General features: G+C 58.5%; 6 protein-coding genes across 6 annotated transcripts; 3 read left to right on the forward strand and 3 right to left on the reverse strand.

Annotated features, from left to right (window-relative positions):
- Positions 1-707: 707 nt before the first annotated feature.
- GCG54_00009499 (Protein kinase C-like) lies at positions 708-4,499 on the forward strand (the record flags this gene model as incomplete). The annotated part of the gene is made up of 6 exons (XM_045409445.1): positions 708-1,221; positions 1,271-1,537; positions 1,598-3,680; positions 3,729-3,930; positions 3,983-4,388; positions 4,438-4,499. Coding segments are annotated over 6 exons (3,534 nt in total), but the record flags the coding sequence as incomplete, so codon positions are not given.
- A 497-nt stretch (positions 4,500-4,996) lies between these two features.
- On the reverse strand, positions 4,997-6,397 carry GCG54_00009500 (Sensitive to high expression protein 9-like; the record flags this gene model as incomplete). Its single annotated transcript, XM_045409446.1, has 1 exon — positions 4,997-6,397. The coding sequence occupies one exon, from the start codon at positions 6,395-6,397 to the stop codon at positions 4,997-4,999; it is 1,401 nt and encodes a 466-aa protein (XP_045259988.1).
- A 1,059-nt stretch (positions 6,398-7,456) lies between these two features.
- GCG54_00009501 (Pdp3-interacting factor 1) lies at positions 7,457-8,302 on the forward strand (the record flags this gene model as incomplete). Its single annotated transcript, XM_045409447.1, has 2 exons — positions 7,457-8,090; positions 8,163-8,302. The coding sequence occupies 2 exons, from the start codon at positions 7,457-7,459 to the stop codon at positions 8,300-8,302; spliced, it is 774 nt and encodes a 257-aa protein (XP_045259989.1).
- Positions 8,303-8,680: 378 nt separating this feature from the next.
- GCG54_00009502 (uncharacterized protein) lies at positions 8,681-10,254 on the reverse strand (the record flags this gene model as incomplete). The annotated part of the gene is made up of 2 exons (XM_045409448.1): positions 8,681-9,779; positions 9,836-10,254. 2 exons carry the CDS (start codon positions 10,252-10,254, stop codon positions 8,681-8,683), a joined length of 1,518 nt encoding a protein of 505 aa, XP_045259990.1.
- A 1,182-nt stretch (positions 10,255-11,436) lies between these two features.
- GCG54_00009503 (S1-like domain-containing protein) lies at positions 11,437-11,894 on the forward strand (the record flags this gene model as incomplete). The annotated part of the gene is made up of 2 exons (XM_045409449.1): positions 11,437-11,741; positions 11,795-11,894. The coding sequence occupies 2 exons, from the start codon at positions 11,437-11,439 to the stop codon at positions 11,892-11,894; spliced, it is 405 nt and encodes a 134-aa protein (XP_045259991.1).
- Positions 11,895-11,933: 39 nt separating this feature from the next.
- On the reverse strand, positions 11,934-14,896 carry GCG54_00009504 (Dol-P-Man:Man(5)GlcNAc(2)-PP-Dol alpha-1 3-mannosyltransferase; the record flags this gene model as incomplete). The annotated part of the gene is made up of 7 exons (XM_045409450.1): positions 11,934-12,827; positions 12,881-13,125; positions 13,187-13,344; positions 13,615-14,479; positions 14,532-14,629; positions 14,685-14,822; positions 14,871-14,896. The coding sequence occupies 7 exons, from the start codon at positions 14,894-14,896 to the stop codon at positions 11,934-11,936; spliced, it is 2,424 nt and encodes an 807-aa protein (XP_045259992.1).
- Positions 14,897-15,428: the final 532 nt, after the last annotated feature.

Raw genomic sequence — 15,428 nt, forward strand, 5'->3', positions numbered from 1 at the left:
CCGATACGTCAGAGGTACATGGTCTTCGCAGTGCTCCCCGCCAAAACAGCCGGAGGACCAAGTCACTATCCGTACCCCTCCTCATGCCCAAGGCAGTAGGACCTCACCAGCCCAGGACCTCCTCCACCATCCACCACCACCACCACCACCACCAGCGAGCGACCCCTCCCGACCTGGGAAGAAACCCCCCCCGTCGTGTGTCCTGCTCCAAAATCCACTGACGACATCTTTTAACCAACCCATCCCGCCTGCGAAAAACAACACCTCTCCTCAGGGCCGGTCGCACCCAACCGAATCTCTGTCGTGATAGTCCGCAAACACCGACCTCCGACAGACCGATCTCGACGTCCAGGTCGTGCCAAACCCGCCAGGCCTGCCCGAGCCTTAACTGAGGTGCCCCCCTCCCCTCCCCGACGCCGAACCCCCGGTATCCATAACAGAACATCTGCACCTCCACCTCCAGAGCCAGACCTGGCCTTATCCCCTCAGCCTTAGACAGCTGCTTCGTCTCGTGCTGCCGTCGCCGCGTCGTACCTATTGCTACCATACGCTGCCGCACATTCTTCGCCCCGGGCGAATGACTACAACTCTAGCATCAGCAGCACCACCATCATCATCACTTCTCCCGACGGTCGCCACCTCGCGCCGCCGCATCTTCACCCCAACAATCCATACCCAACACACACAACACACCACCACCACCACAGCACACCACATATCTCTACCCCCGCGCGTGGAGTCGCGCATCCCCACCGCCCAACATGAACGAAGAAGACGCCATCCAGAACATCCTCAAGAAGATTGAGCGCGAAAAGGCGCTGCTTAACGCCGCCAATGCTATGCGTGCGCAGACAAACAACGAGGCCGTTCGATCTCGACTCGACTCGCAGATGCGCGATGGCCGCCGAAACTTGCAGTTCTTCGAGGAGAAGCTCCGCGAGGCCCAGATGCGTCGCGGTATGGACGGCATGTCCCTCGGATCTCCCTCCGATAGACCTCTAAGCGGCGATGTCGAGGACGCGCCCCCTCCCCCGCCAAAGGACGCCTCTGGGCAGTGGGCAGACCGTAGCGGCTACGGCCAAGGCAACGCAGTTTCTGGCGGCAACGTTCAGTTCAGCCAAATCGGCGGCCACTCCGACCTGATGCCCCCCCGCCATCCTTACGCCCCTCCCGGCCCGTCGTCTTCTATCCCGAAGCCGCGTCCTAACTTTACAAAGCTCGGTTCGTATGCGCCGACACTGTGCCAAACCTCGCCGCTGACCCTCTCTAGACCTCATCAAATATGATACCCCCTACCTCGGCCCCCGTATTCAGCTCATGCTGTCCCAGATCCAGTTTAAGCTTAATGTGGAGGAACAGTACCTCAAGGGTGTTGAAAAGATGGTTCAGCTGTACGGCATGGAGGGTGACCGCAAAAGCAGAGCGGATGCGGCCGCTCGCAGGGTCGAGAGCAAGCAGAAGATTCTCTTGCTTAAGCAGGCCATGAAACGTTACGAGGAACTTCACATTGACATGGACACTACTGATAGCCCTGACGGTACGTTGAAGCGGGCAAACGGCGGTGCCTACTCTATAGGTGACTAACACCGCTTCACAGATGACTCCATTAATATGCCTAACCTTCGAAAGCCCCTCAGTGGCCAGCTCACAATCCGCGTCGGACAGATCAAAGACGTCGACCACGCTAGTATGAGCCGCTTCTCTCGCGGTCCGGAGACTTTTATTGCTGTCAAGGTTGAGGACAACGTCGTTGCGCGCACGAGAGTCACCAGAACAGACAAGTGGGAGGCCGAGTACCACACGATTGACGTAGACAAGGCCAATGAGATCGAACTTACCGTCTACGACAAGCCCGCCGAGCATGCTATTCCCATCGGCATGCTTTGGGTACGAATTTCCGATATCGTAGAGGAAATGAGAAGGAAGAAGATCGAGGCCGAGATTACCAACTCTGGATGGGTTTCTGCCGATAGGATGGGAGCGCCGCCGCCGCAGTTCCCTATGAACCCTGGTCAGTCGCAGCAGTCGTTTGGAGCCGGTGCACCTCCACCGTCGCCGGGTGCCCCGCAAGGAGGAGGAGCCGCCCCTGGCCCGATGCCCATGCAGGCGATCCCCCAACAGCCCATCGACGGCTGGTTCAACCTCGAGCCGGCCGGCCAGATTCAACTCTCCCTGGGCTTCCTCAAGCAGAACAAGGACCGCCGCCCCCTCGACCTCCAAGGATTGGGCAGAAAGGGTGCCGTTCGTCAGCGCAAGGAGGAGGTGCACGAGATGTACGGCCACAAGTTCGTCCAGCACCAGTTCTACAACATCATGCGCTGCGCCCTTTGCGGAGACTTCCTCAAGTACTCGGCTGGCATGCAGTGCGAGGACTGCAAGTACACTTGCCACACCAAGTGCTACAGCAGCGTCGTTACCAAGTGCATTAGTAAAAGCAATGCTGAGACGGATCCGGACGAGGAGAAGATTAACCACCGCATCCCGCACAGGTTCCAGGCCTTCTCCAACATGACGGCTAACTGGTGCTGCCACTGTGGTTACATTTTGCCCTTTGGAAAGAAGAATTGCCGAAAATGCGCAGAATGTGGCCTTACTGCCCATTCTGCTTGTGTCCACCTTGTCCCTGACTTCTGCGGCATGTCGATGGCGGTCGCTAACCAGATTCTGGAGGGTATCAAGTCGACCCGCATGATCAACAAGAACAAGACTTCGTCTTCTCTCAGCGACCGCACGCTTCGGAAGCAGCCCACAAGCCCGACAAGCACGCTGAGCTCCCCACCCCATAGTGCCACCCAGCCACCATACGCTCAAGGCTCACCTGAGGCTACGGAGGCCGCCAAGATTATGTACCAACAGCAGTCTCCTCCTGGCCAAAGACCCCACCCCGACCGCACGTCCTCCAGCTCTGCCGCGGCGGCAGCGGCGACGGCTGCAATGAGCGGATCGATGGGCCAGCAGAAGCCTCAGTCGCAAGATTATGGACGCTATGGACCAAGTGGTGGGTATGGATCACCCCACGATCAAGGGCCGGAAGATCCCTACGGCCAACAGCGCAAGTACAACCCGGCGGACTACGCCAATGTCAACACCTACTCCCAGCAGCCTCCTGTGCAGCAGCAACCTCAACGCCCTGTTCAGCAGCAGCAGCAGCAACCGCCTCCTCAGCAGTACTCCCAACCGCCTCCTCAACAGCCGCAGCAGCAGCAGATGTACCAGCAGCCGCCTCAGCAGCTCCCTGTCTCTTCGCCTAAGTTGCAAGAGGCACCGCAGCTGTCGCCTATTACGCCTGGCGGAGTACCGAGCGCCGGACGCAAGCCGTTGCCTTCCGCCACCGACCCGGGCACTGGTCAGCGTATCGGCCTTGACCACTTCAACTTCCTTGCTGTGCTGGGTAAAGGTAACTTTGGAAAGGTCATGCTTGCGGAGACGAAGCGATCCAAGAGGCTGTATGCCATTAAGGTGCTGAAGAAGGAGTTCATTATTGAGAACGACGAAGTTGAAAGCATACGGAGCGAGAAGCGAGTCTTCTTGATTGCTAACCGCGAGAGACATCCGTTCTTGACCAACCTCCACGCTTGTTTCCAGACCGAGACTCGCGTCTACTTCGTCATGGAGTACATTAGTGGCGGTGATCTCATGCTTCACATTCAGCGCGGCCAGTTTGGCACGAAGCGAGCTCAGTATGCCAATCGCGTCCATTCAAATTAGATCTTGCTAACGATGCACAGGTTCTACGCTGCGGAAGTCTGCTTGGCGCTCAAGTACTTCCACGAGAACGGTGTCATTTACCGTGACTTGAAGCTCGACAACATCCTGTTGACGTTGGACGGACACATCAAGATTGCCGATTACGGTCTTTGCAAGGAGGACATGTGGTTCGGTTCCACTACTAGCACGTTCTGTGGCACCCCTGAATTCATGGCTCCCGAGGTTTGTTTTTGCTTCGTTTGATTACAGCATCTTCCTTGCTGACCCCGTGTAGATTCTGCTTGACAAGAAGTACGGCCGCGCTGTGGATTGGTGGGCATTTGGTGTCCTGATCTACCAGATGCTTCTTCAGCAGTCACCATTCCGCGGTGAGGATGAGGACGAGATTTATGATGCCATTCTGGCTGATGAGCCTCTGTACCCCATTCACATGCCTAGGGACTCCGTCTCCATCCTGCAGAAGCTCCTCACTCGTGAGCCCGACCAGCGCCTGGGCAGCGGCCCTACGGACGCTCAGGAGATCATGAACCAGCCGTTCTTCAGGAACATCAACTGGGATGACATTTACCACAAGCGTGTTGCGCCGCCCTTCATGCCTCAGATCAAAAGCGCCACGGATACCAGTAACTTCGATTCTGAGTTTACGAGCGTCACGCCCGTCTTGACCCCTGTCCAATCAGGTAAGTTTTCTGTTCTTCTGCGCGAAGTGGTGCAACTAACACAATGCAGTCCTCTCGCAAGCCATGCAAGAAGAATTCCGTGGCTTCTCTTACACCGCCGATTTTGACTGAAGAACCAAGAATGATGAAAAGCTGGAGCTGATGAGGTGACGGGGTCACGATGCCGACGTGAACAGAGGGGAAATACCAGCAGACATGGCCGAGCGTTCTAGGATACCCAGCGCCGTGTGCGCGCCAGGACCCGGCGACATCAGTCTATGTTTGCATAGAGACGCTGCGCGTCGCCAGGCAGTGACGACGAGGGCGCAGATGAGAAAACGAAGCGACGTGACGCGACGGATGGACACAACATACGGAGAACAAAAGCAAAAGGTGTCCGTTCGCTACGTGAACATTGAAAGCGATTTGTCGGATTACGGTTAGAGTCTATATCTGTAAGGTATTGGACCCCAGCGCAGCTTGTTTAATAGACCCAGCCTTCAGTGGTTACACCTGAATGAAGAGCACCGTGATTAGGTTTTGTGTACGTGGGGGTGTCGTGAGGTCGTCCTCGTGCTCTATATGGTATCATATTGTACAGTGTTATATACAACCCCAGGAAGGCGTGTCTATGTTCTACGCAGGAGGAGGAGCGCCAGACCGCCGGCGACTGTGGCACCCGCGGCAGCACCCTCGAGAGCGAGGATGGAAGCATCACGCATGCGCAAGTCGATACGGCGCTCCGAGTACAAATCCTCCAGCCGCGTCCTCCAAAACGTAGTGTCGGAAAGCGTCCTCCACAGCGCGGGGTCGGATAAGTACTCTTTCCACGTCCTGGAGTCGCTCGTCTCTTTCTCCAGGCCCCCAAGGGCACTAGCAACCTCTCTGTCGAGTTCATCCTGCACCCCGGGCTCCTCGACCTTGGCGGCGAGGACTTCCTCGGGAGCAAAAGCGGACTCATCGGCAGGCGCAGCCTCAATCCCAGTTGCGGCAGGCCCGTCCCGCTGCGCCAAAGAGGCTCTCAAACTCGCCAGCTCGGCCGTCACGCCCTCCAACACGGTCTTCTCCTGCTCGACGACGCCGCGGACGAGACGTTTCCTCTTCCACGGCTCGGCGACAAACTGCAGCACGAGGAAGAGGAGAACGTTGACGCCCATGAGGCCCCAGGTGCCCCAGGTGGAGGCGCGGCGGATGCGGTCGGACCAGATCTGCTCCTCGTGGTAGCGCTTGAGGATGCCGGCGTTGAGCTGCTGGCCGAGGGCCTGCTCGGCGTGTTCGGCGTCGGTGAGGGCCTCGGAGGCGGCGACGACCTCCTGCTCGAGCTCGTGGTCGGTGCGGTACAGCTGGGTGAAGCGCTCGAGGTCGGAGGGGGACCAGGTCTCTTTCCGGGCGAGCAGGGTGGTGACCTCGCGCTGGGTGGTGGCGCGCTTGGCGTTGGTGGTCTTGTAGGTGTGGCGGGCGGTGCGGACTTGGTCCTGGGCGGCGGCGAGGCGGGCCTCGAGGAGGGTGTTTTGGTGCTTGATGGCCTCGATGGGGGCGTAGCCGGTGAGGGCGTTGAGGGTGGTGGAGGCGGTTAGGAGGCGGGTTTGGCCGGTGTCCATGAGGCGGGAGAGTTTCTCGAGGAGGGCGGGCGGGAGGGCGGGGTAGATTTTGGAGGCCACGTCGGGGAGGGGATTCTGGGCTGCATCTTTGTCGGAGGAGGAGGGGGATGAGGTTGAGGTTGAAGATGTCTTGGGGTTTGTTGCGTCGTCGGGAGGTGAAGCCGATGTGGAAGCTGTGGTGGAGCTAGAGCTCGGGTCTGCGCTCGGGGACGACGGGGAGCTTGGGTCGCTCGTTGGGGAAGCTTGCTTTATTTCTTCCTTGGTCGCGGAGGAGCTCGGCGGGGGAGGAGGAGGAGGGAATGGCGGGATGGAGGAGTAGAGGCGTCGTGCCGGGAGGGTTGCGGCGGGCCATCTTGCGAGGGCAGCGGTGGTGTGCAGGCCGATGCGGGCGTGGAGGAGCCGCGACGCCGGCCGGGCGATGGGGTGCATGTTTGCTCTCTCTCTCTCCCAGTCGCTATCGACTCGCAACCTAGTCGGAGGGACCCAATTGGCGGTGGTTTCGACGCCGGGTGGTGATTGTGGGAAGGGCCGAGCACGGGGGAGGGTCGGAACACCGGGCGACGGGACGACGGAGACAAAGTTTGGACGGCAGTGGTGGTGGTCGAGGTAGACGAGGTGGTGGTGGTGGTGCGGCGGCGGCGGGTTTCTGCCGGAGGACAGCTCAATTGGTGGGCCAGAAGGAAAGGTGTCTCACCGCCTGTCGGATTTGGGGGAGGAGGTTGCTCGGGCCGGTGCCGGGGCTAGCGGTTGGGGCCTGGACAGAAGGGCGAAGAATGCCCGAGACGGAGGGGCAGCGGCGGTACGTAGGTACTCTGCACAGAGAAGAAATTTACGGCACGTGTGGTGGGGGTCTGCTGCCACTGGGGGGTTGTTTTACGGTTTTACGGCGGCTTTCAGGGGATGAGATCTTGGTGAGACCGCACTCCAGGGTCCTCCTCGTGGACTCGATACGGGGACGGAGGGGGGCCGATGTCGTCACTGGCGAGATGCCTCTTTTTTTTTTTCCTTCGTTCCGCCTTGACGGCGCCGGAAGCTGAGTCTTTTTTTGGACCGGACTTGGTTGGATGGATTGGCTCAACAGTACAGGATTGACATGGCCCTGCACGGGTAGCAAACACACATGAACTAAGATGCATGGATTTATTGGCGGCAGAGACTGCAGATAGAACAGCAAATTGATACCTAACAATTCCTTTTCCCATCCCAAGTTCGAAAACTGCATGTCCGGGCGGCTCCTTGGTATTACCTCGTCCCGTATATAAAGCCATTGATACATCTTTCCGTCTCTTGGACAACTTCTCTGACCCACTCTCTTGCTACTTTCAACCTCGACTACCTTACCTACCTTAGGCTGTCCAACCTGCGTGCCCCTCCCCCTCCTTTGATCTCACCTAGATCTCAAATCTCAATCTCACATCTCACTCATCTACACTCTTTCTCACAACTCTCACACCTAAACTCACCAAAACCCCCAAACCACAGCCAAAGATGGGTTCCCAAGTCACCGACACGCCGGCCCTGGCCACGAACCCCAAGTTCATCTTCTTCACCGACTTCGACGGCACAATCACCCTCGAGGACTCCAACGACTACATGACGGACAACGTCGGCTTCGGCTACGAGAAGCGCCGCGACGGCAACCTCGCCGTGCTCGAGGGGCACAAGCACTTCCGCGACGCCTTCCGCGAGATGATGGAGAGCATCCCCCTGCCCTTCGACCAGTGCATTGACCTGCTCAAGAAGAACGTCAAGCTCGACCCCGTCTTCAAGGAGTTCTACTTCTGGGCAAAGGAGCAGAACATCCCCGTCGTCATCATCTCCGGCGGCATGCGCCCCATCATCCGCGCCCTGCTCGTCCAGTGGCTCGGCGAGGAGGAGGTCGACGCCAACATCCAGATCGTGAGCAACCAGGTCGCGCCCCGCGAGGGCAAGAGCATCAACGAGGAGCACGGCTGGCAGATCGTCTACCACGACGACAGCATCCACGGCCACGACAAGTCGATTGAGCTGCGCAAGTACTCGTCCCTCCCCGACCGCCCCGTCATGTTCTACGCCGGCGACGGAGTCTCCGATCTGTCCGCCGCCCGCGAGACGGATCTGCTCTTTGCCAAGCGCGGCAAGGGTGAGTAATTCCTTTTGTTAGCTGTCTTTGTCAACTGGCCTCGGGATGAATCAAGCTAATCAACGAACGCAGACCTCGTCTCGTGGTGCGAGAAGGAGAACGTCTCTTTCGTCACCTTCAACGACTTTTCCGACATTCTGGACACGGTCAAGCAGATTGTCGACGGCAAGGTCAGCGTCAAAGACGCCGCGCGCGGCCGTATTCACCACTAGAAAGATTTCTCTTGATGCTAGGTACCAATCATGTGGGATAGACATACAGCGGATATATATGAGCTTGGGACGTTTCTTACGATAGAGATAGACATGAACGGCGCTGCCGTGGACGGCGTTAACAATGATATTTTGGTATTCGGATTCCCGCCACCACGTATTGTCTCGTGGTCCATGATTCTATGGATTTTCGTCCTTCTCATCCAAAATGCAGATCGCCAACCAAACTCCGACCGATGTTCGATCATCAGACCCAGTTTTACCACTTAGACATCCCAAACAGGGCATTCCGCCACGGCGGCTCATTTGTCCCGACTTTTGGGACGCAGAATGCCCAACAATGCATATCCAAGCATCTCACGTCTTCGTACTACTGATCTACTCACTCCGCTTGCGGGCGTGCGGGATCCCGTACCAAGACGCCATCATCACCGCAAACAGCCCAATGGCGATGGGGTGCAGCACCCAAGTTCCGGCAGCCTGCGCCAGAATACCCGTCGTGAACGGCGCCACGGCACCGCCAGAGCTGCCAAAAGCACTAATCACACCCACCCCGCTGACGCGCTCCTGTCTCGTCATGCCTCTCATGAAGACGGCCGCCGCGCAGGGGTAGATAGGCCCCAGCAGCAGTCCGACGATGGCCACCGACACCGCGGGGCCGACGACGTTGGGGACCCACCAGACCAACACCTGGAACACCGCCGCGCCGACGATAGCGAGGACCACGAAGAGCTTCTCGCCGACGCGGTGGGCGGGGTGGGATAGCAGGAAGCGGCCGAGGGTGATGCCGGCCCAGAAGCCGGCCGTGACGTAGCCGACGGCGTCCGGGTCGCCGTTGCGCACCGCGATGAGGAAGGAGATGACCCAGCCCGAGATGGAGACCTCGGCGCCCTGGTAGGCGAAGATGAAGAGGGCGCCGAGGAGGACGATGCGCATCTTGAGGGCGGAGAACATGGCGAGCAGCTGGGTCGCCGAGGTGGTGTCTGCGTCTGATCTCGTCTGTTGCTGGGAGAGCGGCAGGTCCTTTTCGTAGTGCCAGAAGGACCAGGTCGCGAAGACGCCGTTGAAGGCGGCCAGGCCCAGGGTGATGAAGTAGTACGTGCTCCAGCTCGCGTGGGCGCGCGTGACGAGCGCGGTGGCCATCAGCGGCCCGATGGTGCCGCCCAGGCCGTAGGCGCCGTGGAGGAAGCCCAGGGCGGTAGTGGCGTTGCGGAGGGAGCCGCAGAAGACGTTGTTGATGGCGAGGTTGAGGGACATGCCGAAGCCGATCATGAAGAAGGAGACAACTACCACCGGGAACGGGGCCAGAGCGAGGATGGGCACGTAGGCGAGGGTGATTAGGGACTGGGCGACGGCGAGGAGGCGGGCGCGGCCGAGCTTTGCGCGGAGAGACTCGAGGAAGACGGCGCCGAAGATGAAGCCGAAGGCATTGCCTATGAAGATGAGGGACACGATGGCGTAGCCGATATCGTAGTGTCTGTCTTTGTTAGCAGCCGTTACGATGAACGTGAAGGATGGGGAAGGGGGCTGTACTTCTCCATGTACGGGATCAGGGCACCCGGGGCGCTGTCGTTGAGACCGTTGCCAAGGTTGATGAGGCAGGCGGCTGCTAGACGGAAGCGGTTCATGTAGGGATCTGTGATGTTTGGGAGGGACTCGATGGCGACGGGAGTCGACGGGCGTGACATTTCGAGGTCGCTGCCCGAGGTCGTCGGTGTGCGGCATGGTGATTGGGCTCGGGAGGGTGCCGCGCTGCCCCTCGGGCTCTTTTTGCCTGCGTTTGCATTCTTGGTGTCGATACGCTGGAGCTCGATCGAGGCGTCCTCGCGATGAGGAGATCCCGGGTATGTTCGAGGAACAGCTTTGGCGGGCGCGGCGGGGAGGAGGGGAGGGTCGTTGTCTCGGTCTCGGGACTCGACCTCGACGAGAGTCTTGAACATGGCGGCCTCCATTTTGGAATGGATAGACTAGACTTCCAGTCTATACGAATGCATAAATTTTTTTTACTAGAAAAATGAGAAAGCCATGATGAAGTGAAACTGGTTGGGGCCAGTTATCTTATGTGAGCGAAGAGTAGGTGGGATGTCAGCAGTGCTGAACAATTACCACCCTCCATCCCACACAGATCAGGCAAGGATGGAGAAAAGATAGAGTCACAGAAATGTCACGATGGTGGTGGCGTCCGTGGATCTGATCCTTGACATTTCTGGCTCGTCTGGCATGCGTCGTATACCGAGAGGTAGGCGTTCGCACTATCTTGAGCCTATGGGCGGCAGGCGCATGCAGGGTTCAATGGGTGCAGATGGAGACCTCCTTCTCCACCGGGCGCGAGAGAACTCAAGAAAAATTTGAGAAGCATGTGGCCGTAGGGAGTGGCTGGCTAGGTCTAGCTTCTCATATCGTGAGTTGTGACGGGATGGGCTTCTCGTCTAGTGGCTGCGTGATGCGGGGGACGAGCGGGCGGATTGCTGGAGCCAGAGAGCGAGACGGTGTGAAAGCAAAGGAAGACATGCAGACATTGTCCGGGCAAGTTCCGGTTCGCAATTGACACGTCTGAGAGACACCAGAGTTGTTTGCTTGACGCTGTGTCACGGGCGGCGTTGATAAGACTTGACTGGACAAAGGTGAGCACTACTTTGGTTGGGACCTGAGATGGAGGGGAGATCACCGGGGGGGGCCTCTGGAGATCACCGGGGGCGGAAACTGAATTGCGAGAAAGCGGGTCCGAGATGAGCTTTGGAAGCTTTAGGCGGAGCAAGTCCGCCTATACAGGTCCGGATCGTGATGTAAGGCGCTGGTGATCTCTAGATCGATGTAAAGGGTGGTGGCCCAGCTGGTCGGATTTCCTCATGGGGTAACTTTTTCAACTGCAATGCTTTTGTAGGGAATTGTCTAGCTTCGAGGAGGAAGCTCCGGTGACTTGACGTAGCCCAGGTGCCCAGCAATGTCCCTGCTGTCCATCAGCGCTAGCGGAAGTCAGGCCTGCCCCGCGCCAAACCCCCATTTGACCAATTTACCCCACCACGCCACCAAAAAAAAAGTTGTCGAGTCTGATTTCCTTCGAGAATAATCCCCCACCTACGGATACAGCCTCGCCATTCTTTCCCTGATAGCCTCGCCAACCCCGAAACACCATGGCACGCACGAAACGAACTGCCCAAGCGGCGGCTGAGGAGACTTTGAACCCTCCTGACACTCTCGAGAAGAACCAGGCCATCGTGCGCGTCATCAAGGCTGAGGGCAACAACCTATACAACTGCGAGCTGCCCAACAAGAAGGATCTCGTTCTCGAACTGGCCCAGCGTTTCCGCAACACAATCTGGATCAAGCGCGGCGGATACGTGCTGGCGGAGCGGTACGATGAGGCAGACGGTCGGGTGATGGGCGAGATCATCAACGTCGTGCGCGATGAGAAGGCCTGGCGCAAGCAGCTCTACTGGTATATCAAGCCATTCTTCCGCCATACTCCGTGGCCATTGCTAACAAAACCAGGCCGAAAGAGTTTGCCAAGACCAGGTACGAGGACGAAGAAGACGAGAGCGACTCCAACGTCGGCAAGATGCCGCCATCCGACTCCGAAGACGAGAATTGATTTGCAAGCGATCTAACGACTCATGATATCCCACACACTTCACTGCTCCTTTTCCTCCACCTTCTCCTCCGGCTTGCCTTCGCCCGCCGCCGCAAACCACGCTGCGACAGCGGTGACTGCCATGACGCCGACCACAACCTGCGAGCTCGCGTCCGTGCTGGGGTACACATTCCACGCCCACTCTTGCGCCGCCCACAGCGCGTATACGAGGACGACGGGAAGGCCGCTGCGCCAGAGGAGGTACGGCGTTGACCAGGCTAGATAGGCGTAGAACTGGTAATGCAGAGACCTGGCGAAGAGCAGACCCAACACATTGGCCGAGAGGATCGTCGTGAGAACGTAGCGCGGCGTCACCCGGCTGGCCACCTGCCTCTCCTCCAGCCCTGCAAACGGCGACTTGCCCTGCAGCATGGGGGCCACGAGCGACGAGAGCGGGCGCTGGGCGGGGTTGAGCCAGCGGGTGGTGATGAAGACGACCAGTCCCGCGACATGTAGACCTAGAAGCGCAATCGAGAACGGCTTGCTCAGGAACGTCTCTTCCCCCACGAAGCGCCAGTTGACAGTCCACTTGAAGAAGAACTGCCGCGACAGCTCGAAGGCGCGGCCGAGGTAGCCCTTTGCATTATCCGCCACGAACGGGACGGCCATGACGATTTGTAGCTGTGCCATGATCCATGCCGCGCGCAGACTGCCTCCGAAACCGCGGCCGAGGAAGAGTATGACGCCCACGGCGGGCAGGACGAGGAGGAGCGACATTTTGATGCCGAGGCCCCAGCTGTAGAGGATCGCGCCTGGCGTCCAGAGGCGTTTCTGGAAGAAGTAGATGGCAAGCCAGAGGAAGAGGGTCGCGAAGCAGTCGTTGAAGCATCGGAGGACGAAGACGCTATGGAGGCGCTTGGAGAGGATAAGGAGGGGGAAGATGTAGGGCGGGACCTGTAAAAACGGCATTAGCTTTGTATGGCGATTGGAGGAGTGGGCAATTGTACCTTTGCCTTCCAGTAGCAAGCCATGACAATCGCAAGAGTAGCCAAGTAAAGAATGGCAAACAACTGCTGCGCCAAGAAGATGTCCTTTCCCTCGTCGGTGAGGTAGTAGAGTCCCGTGTACGTGTAGACATGGGCGGCCGGGTAGACGAGGGGGCCGGTGCCGCCCTTGATCTTGGTGTAGTCGCGTTCGCCGGAGACGAACTGAGCCACCTGCTCCATGTACGCCACCCAGTCGATTTCCGTGTCTGAAAACTCCAAGTCAGCTACTAGAAGCCCCTTCGCTTGTGAAGGGCAAATGTGGCTAACATGGGACTTTCCAGATGATCAACCCGCAGAGGACCGCGTCGAGCGCGAGGAGCAGTGGTGGGATAGCCTTGGAGAGCGCATGACGGCCATTTGCAATGTCGAGTACCAGGCGTGTCGCTTGGACATGGATTGGGGGCGTGGTGTCGGCCATGGTGCAGCTTCGGGAGCTGTGGACGTGTTGGTGGTGAGGATTGGTGATGGACAGGGGAGCTTCTGAAAGCTGTCGCGAACTGCAGGTACGACACACTGTGCGGGGTTCCTGAGTTGCACAATTCGTACTGTCAAAGCCTACCAGCAGTAAAAGTAGGGAATCTCGGCTAGCTGCCTCAAAGACTCAGCTTAATTATTTTTCTATCATAGAATATCATGCCCAATAAATCCAGAACGTTATATAAAAGGAAGAGAAAAGGTCAACACCACATGTCTACAACTTCGCCGGCCGGTCCCACGAGAAGAGCTTCGGCTCATTCGCCAGCTTCTCGCCCTTCTCCGTCCTGATCTGGTTCACCAACTCAACGACACCCTCCGCAGTGCCATACGATCCCTGGTATCCCCAGCCAGCGTGGCCGTAGTCGTGCACAATCGGCGTGCCATCCTCGAAAGTCTTGGTGTCAATCTCGATCCTGACGCCGCCCTCGCGGTACGGCCTCAGCCCGACGCCATGACGAATGATGCTCAGCGCCTCAATGCCCTTGCCGCCCGTCAGGGCAGGGCACAGGTCGACGGCGCGCTTCATGATCCTCACCGCAATGTTCGGGTCCGGGTTCGCGTCCCAGTTATCCTTGTCGTAGGTGCCGCCCAGGATCGTGCCGCCGCCGTTGGCGCGAGTCATCATGTAGCACACCTCCGTCGGGCCGTCGTCGGTGCCGGAGATGGTGGCCATCGGCTCGATCTCGTTGCGCACGACGACGACCTGCCCGCGCGCGGGGCGCACCGTCTTGTCCTCGACGCCGCCCAGCTTGCACGCCAGCAGGCCCGAGGCGTTGACGATGATGTCGGCGGGGTTGCCCGTGTGGTGCAGGCTCTTGAGCTCGTGGATGTGCGCGATGACGCCGCGCTTGAAGACGACGCCGTTCTTGCGGCACTCGCCGATCAGCCAGGGCAGGTAGAGCGCCGTGTTGATGCAGACAGAGGTGAAGATGCAGCCCGAGTGGGCGTTTTCGGGGAGCTCGTCCTGGCGCAGCTCGCGGAAGTCGGGCATCATGTCGCGGTACCAGGGGTCCACAGAGTAGAGAGCGTCGTAGGGGTTGCCGCCGGCCTCAATGTCCTTCTTGCGGCGGTATACAATTGACTCTGGCCCGTGTCAGTATGACTGTGACATGCTGTGAATGACGAAGTAACTCACTTTGGAAGTGAATGCCGGCCTCGGGCACCTCAGCGGCCAGACGCTTGATCTCGGGCCACGTCCTCCTCTCCCATCTGTTGTCGGAGGCGGGTGCCATGCTGGAGGTTGCCAGTCAGTTCCTTGTGTCTAATAAGGCGATGATCTGAAACTCACGGCAGGATGTTGGCCCCAGCCCAGGGGGATGTGTATTCAATGTCATAGTCACCGGGCATGTGCTTCGCGATGACAGTAACGGAGTTGGCTTTGCTCTTTGACAAGAGCAGGGCGGCAGTGAGGCCGGACACACCAGCGCTGAAGACGGTCAGTGTGTAAACGAGCTTGAAACTGGAGGCAACTCACCCAAGAACAACGATGTGGTTCGTCATCTTGAGAAGACACTGGGCGTTTTCTTGAGAGTTGCGATGTAAGTTGAATAACCAACGTGTGACTCAAATGAATCAAATCCTCGAGTAGACTGTATGCGGCGAAGTCAAGAAAGTTATTTCTGATTAGTAGATGCTCCCGATAGGACTTTGACACTCTCGGCTTTAAACACGTTTGATCGGGTTTGGCCGGTTCAGGCTCGGGTTTCCTCTGCCCTTTTAATACACCGCAAAGCAATTGATACGGGCGGACACTAGCTACGCCTTTGCGTGATTTGCTGCATGCACCATCGTGCCATGTTTATCGAAATCGGTCGCGCAGGGTGTCTGTAGGCTGGGGCGTCCCTTCCCGCGGGCAAGCAGCCCCGCGGTACCGGGGCGAAAACCGGCGCGGGGCCCAGCGCCAAAACGGCCATTGGAATTGACTCACCCCCGGCCCAACAGCGGAACTGAGCCCGCCCGACCCCGATAAAGGCCGTTGTTGTCTCTCTTTCGGCCTGCGCTGGCGCCATTGTCAACGCCTTGCGGTGACATG

Source organism: Colletotrichum gloeosporioides, assembly GCF_011800055.1.
Source record: "Colletotrichum gloeosporioides strain Lc1 chromosome Unknown consensus_72, whole genome shotgun sequence".
NCBI classification, from domain to species: domain Eukaryota; kingdom Fungi; phylum Ascomycota; class Sordariomycetes; order Glomerellales; family Glomerellaceae; genus Colletotrichum; species Colletotrichum gloeosporioides.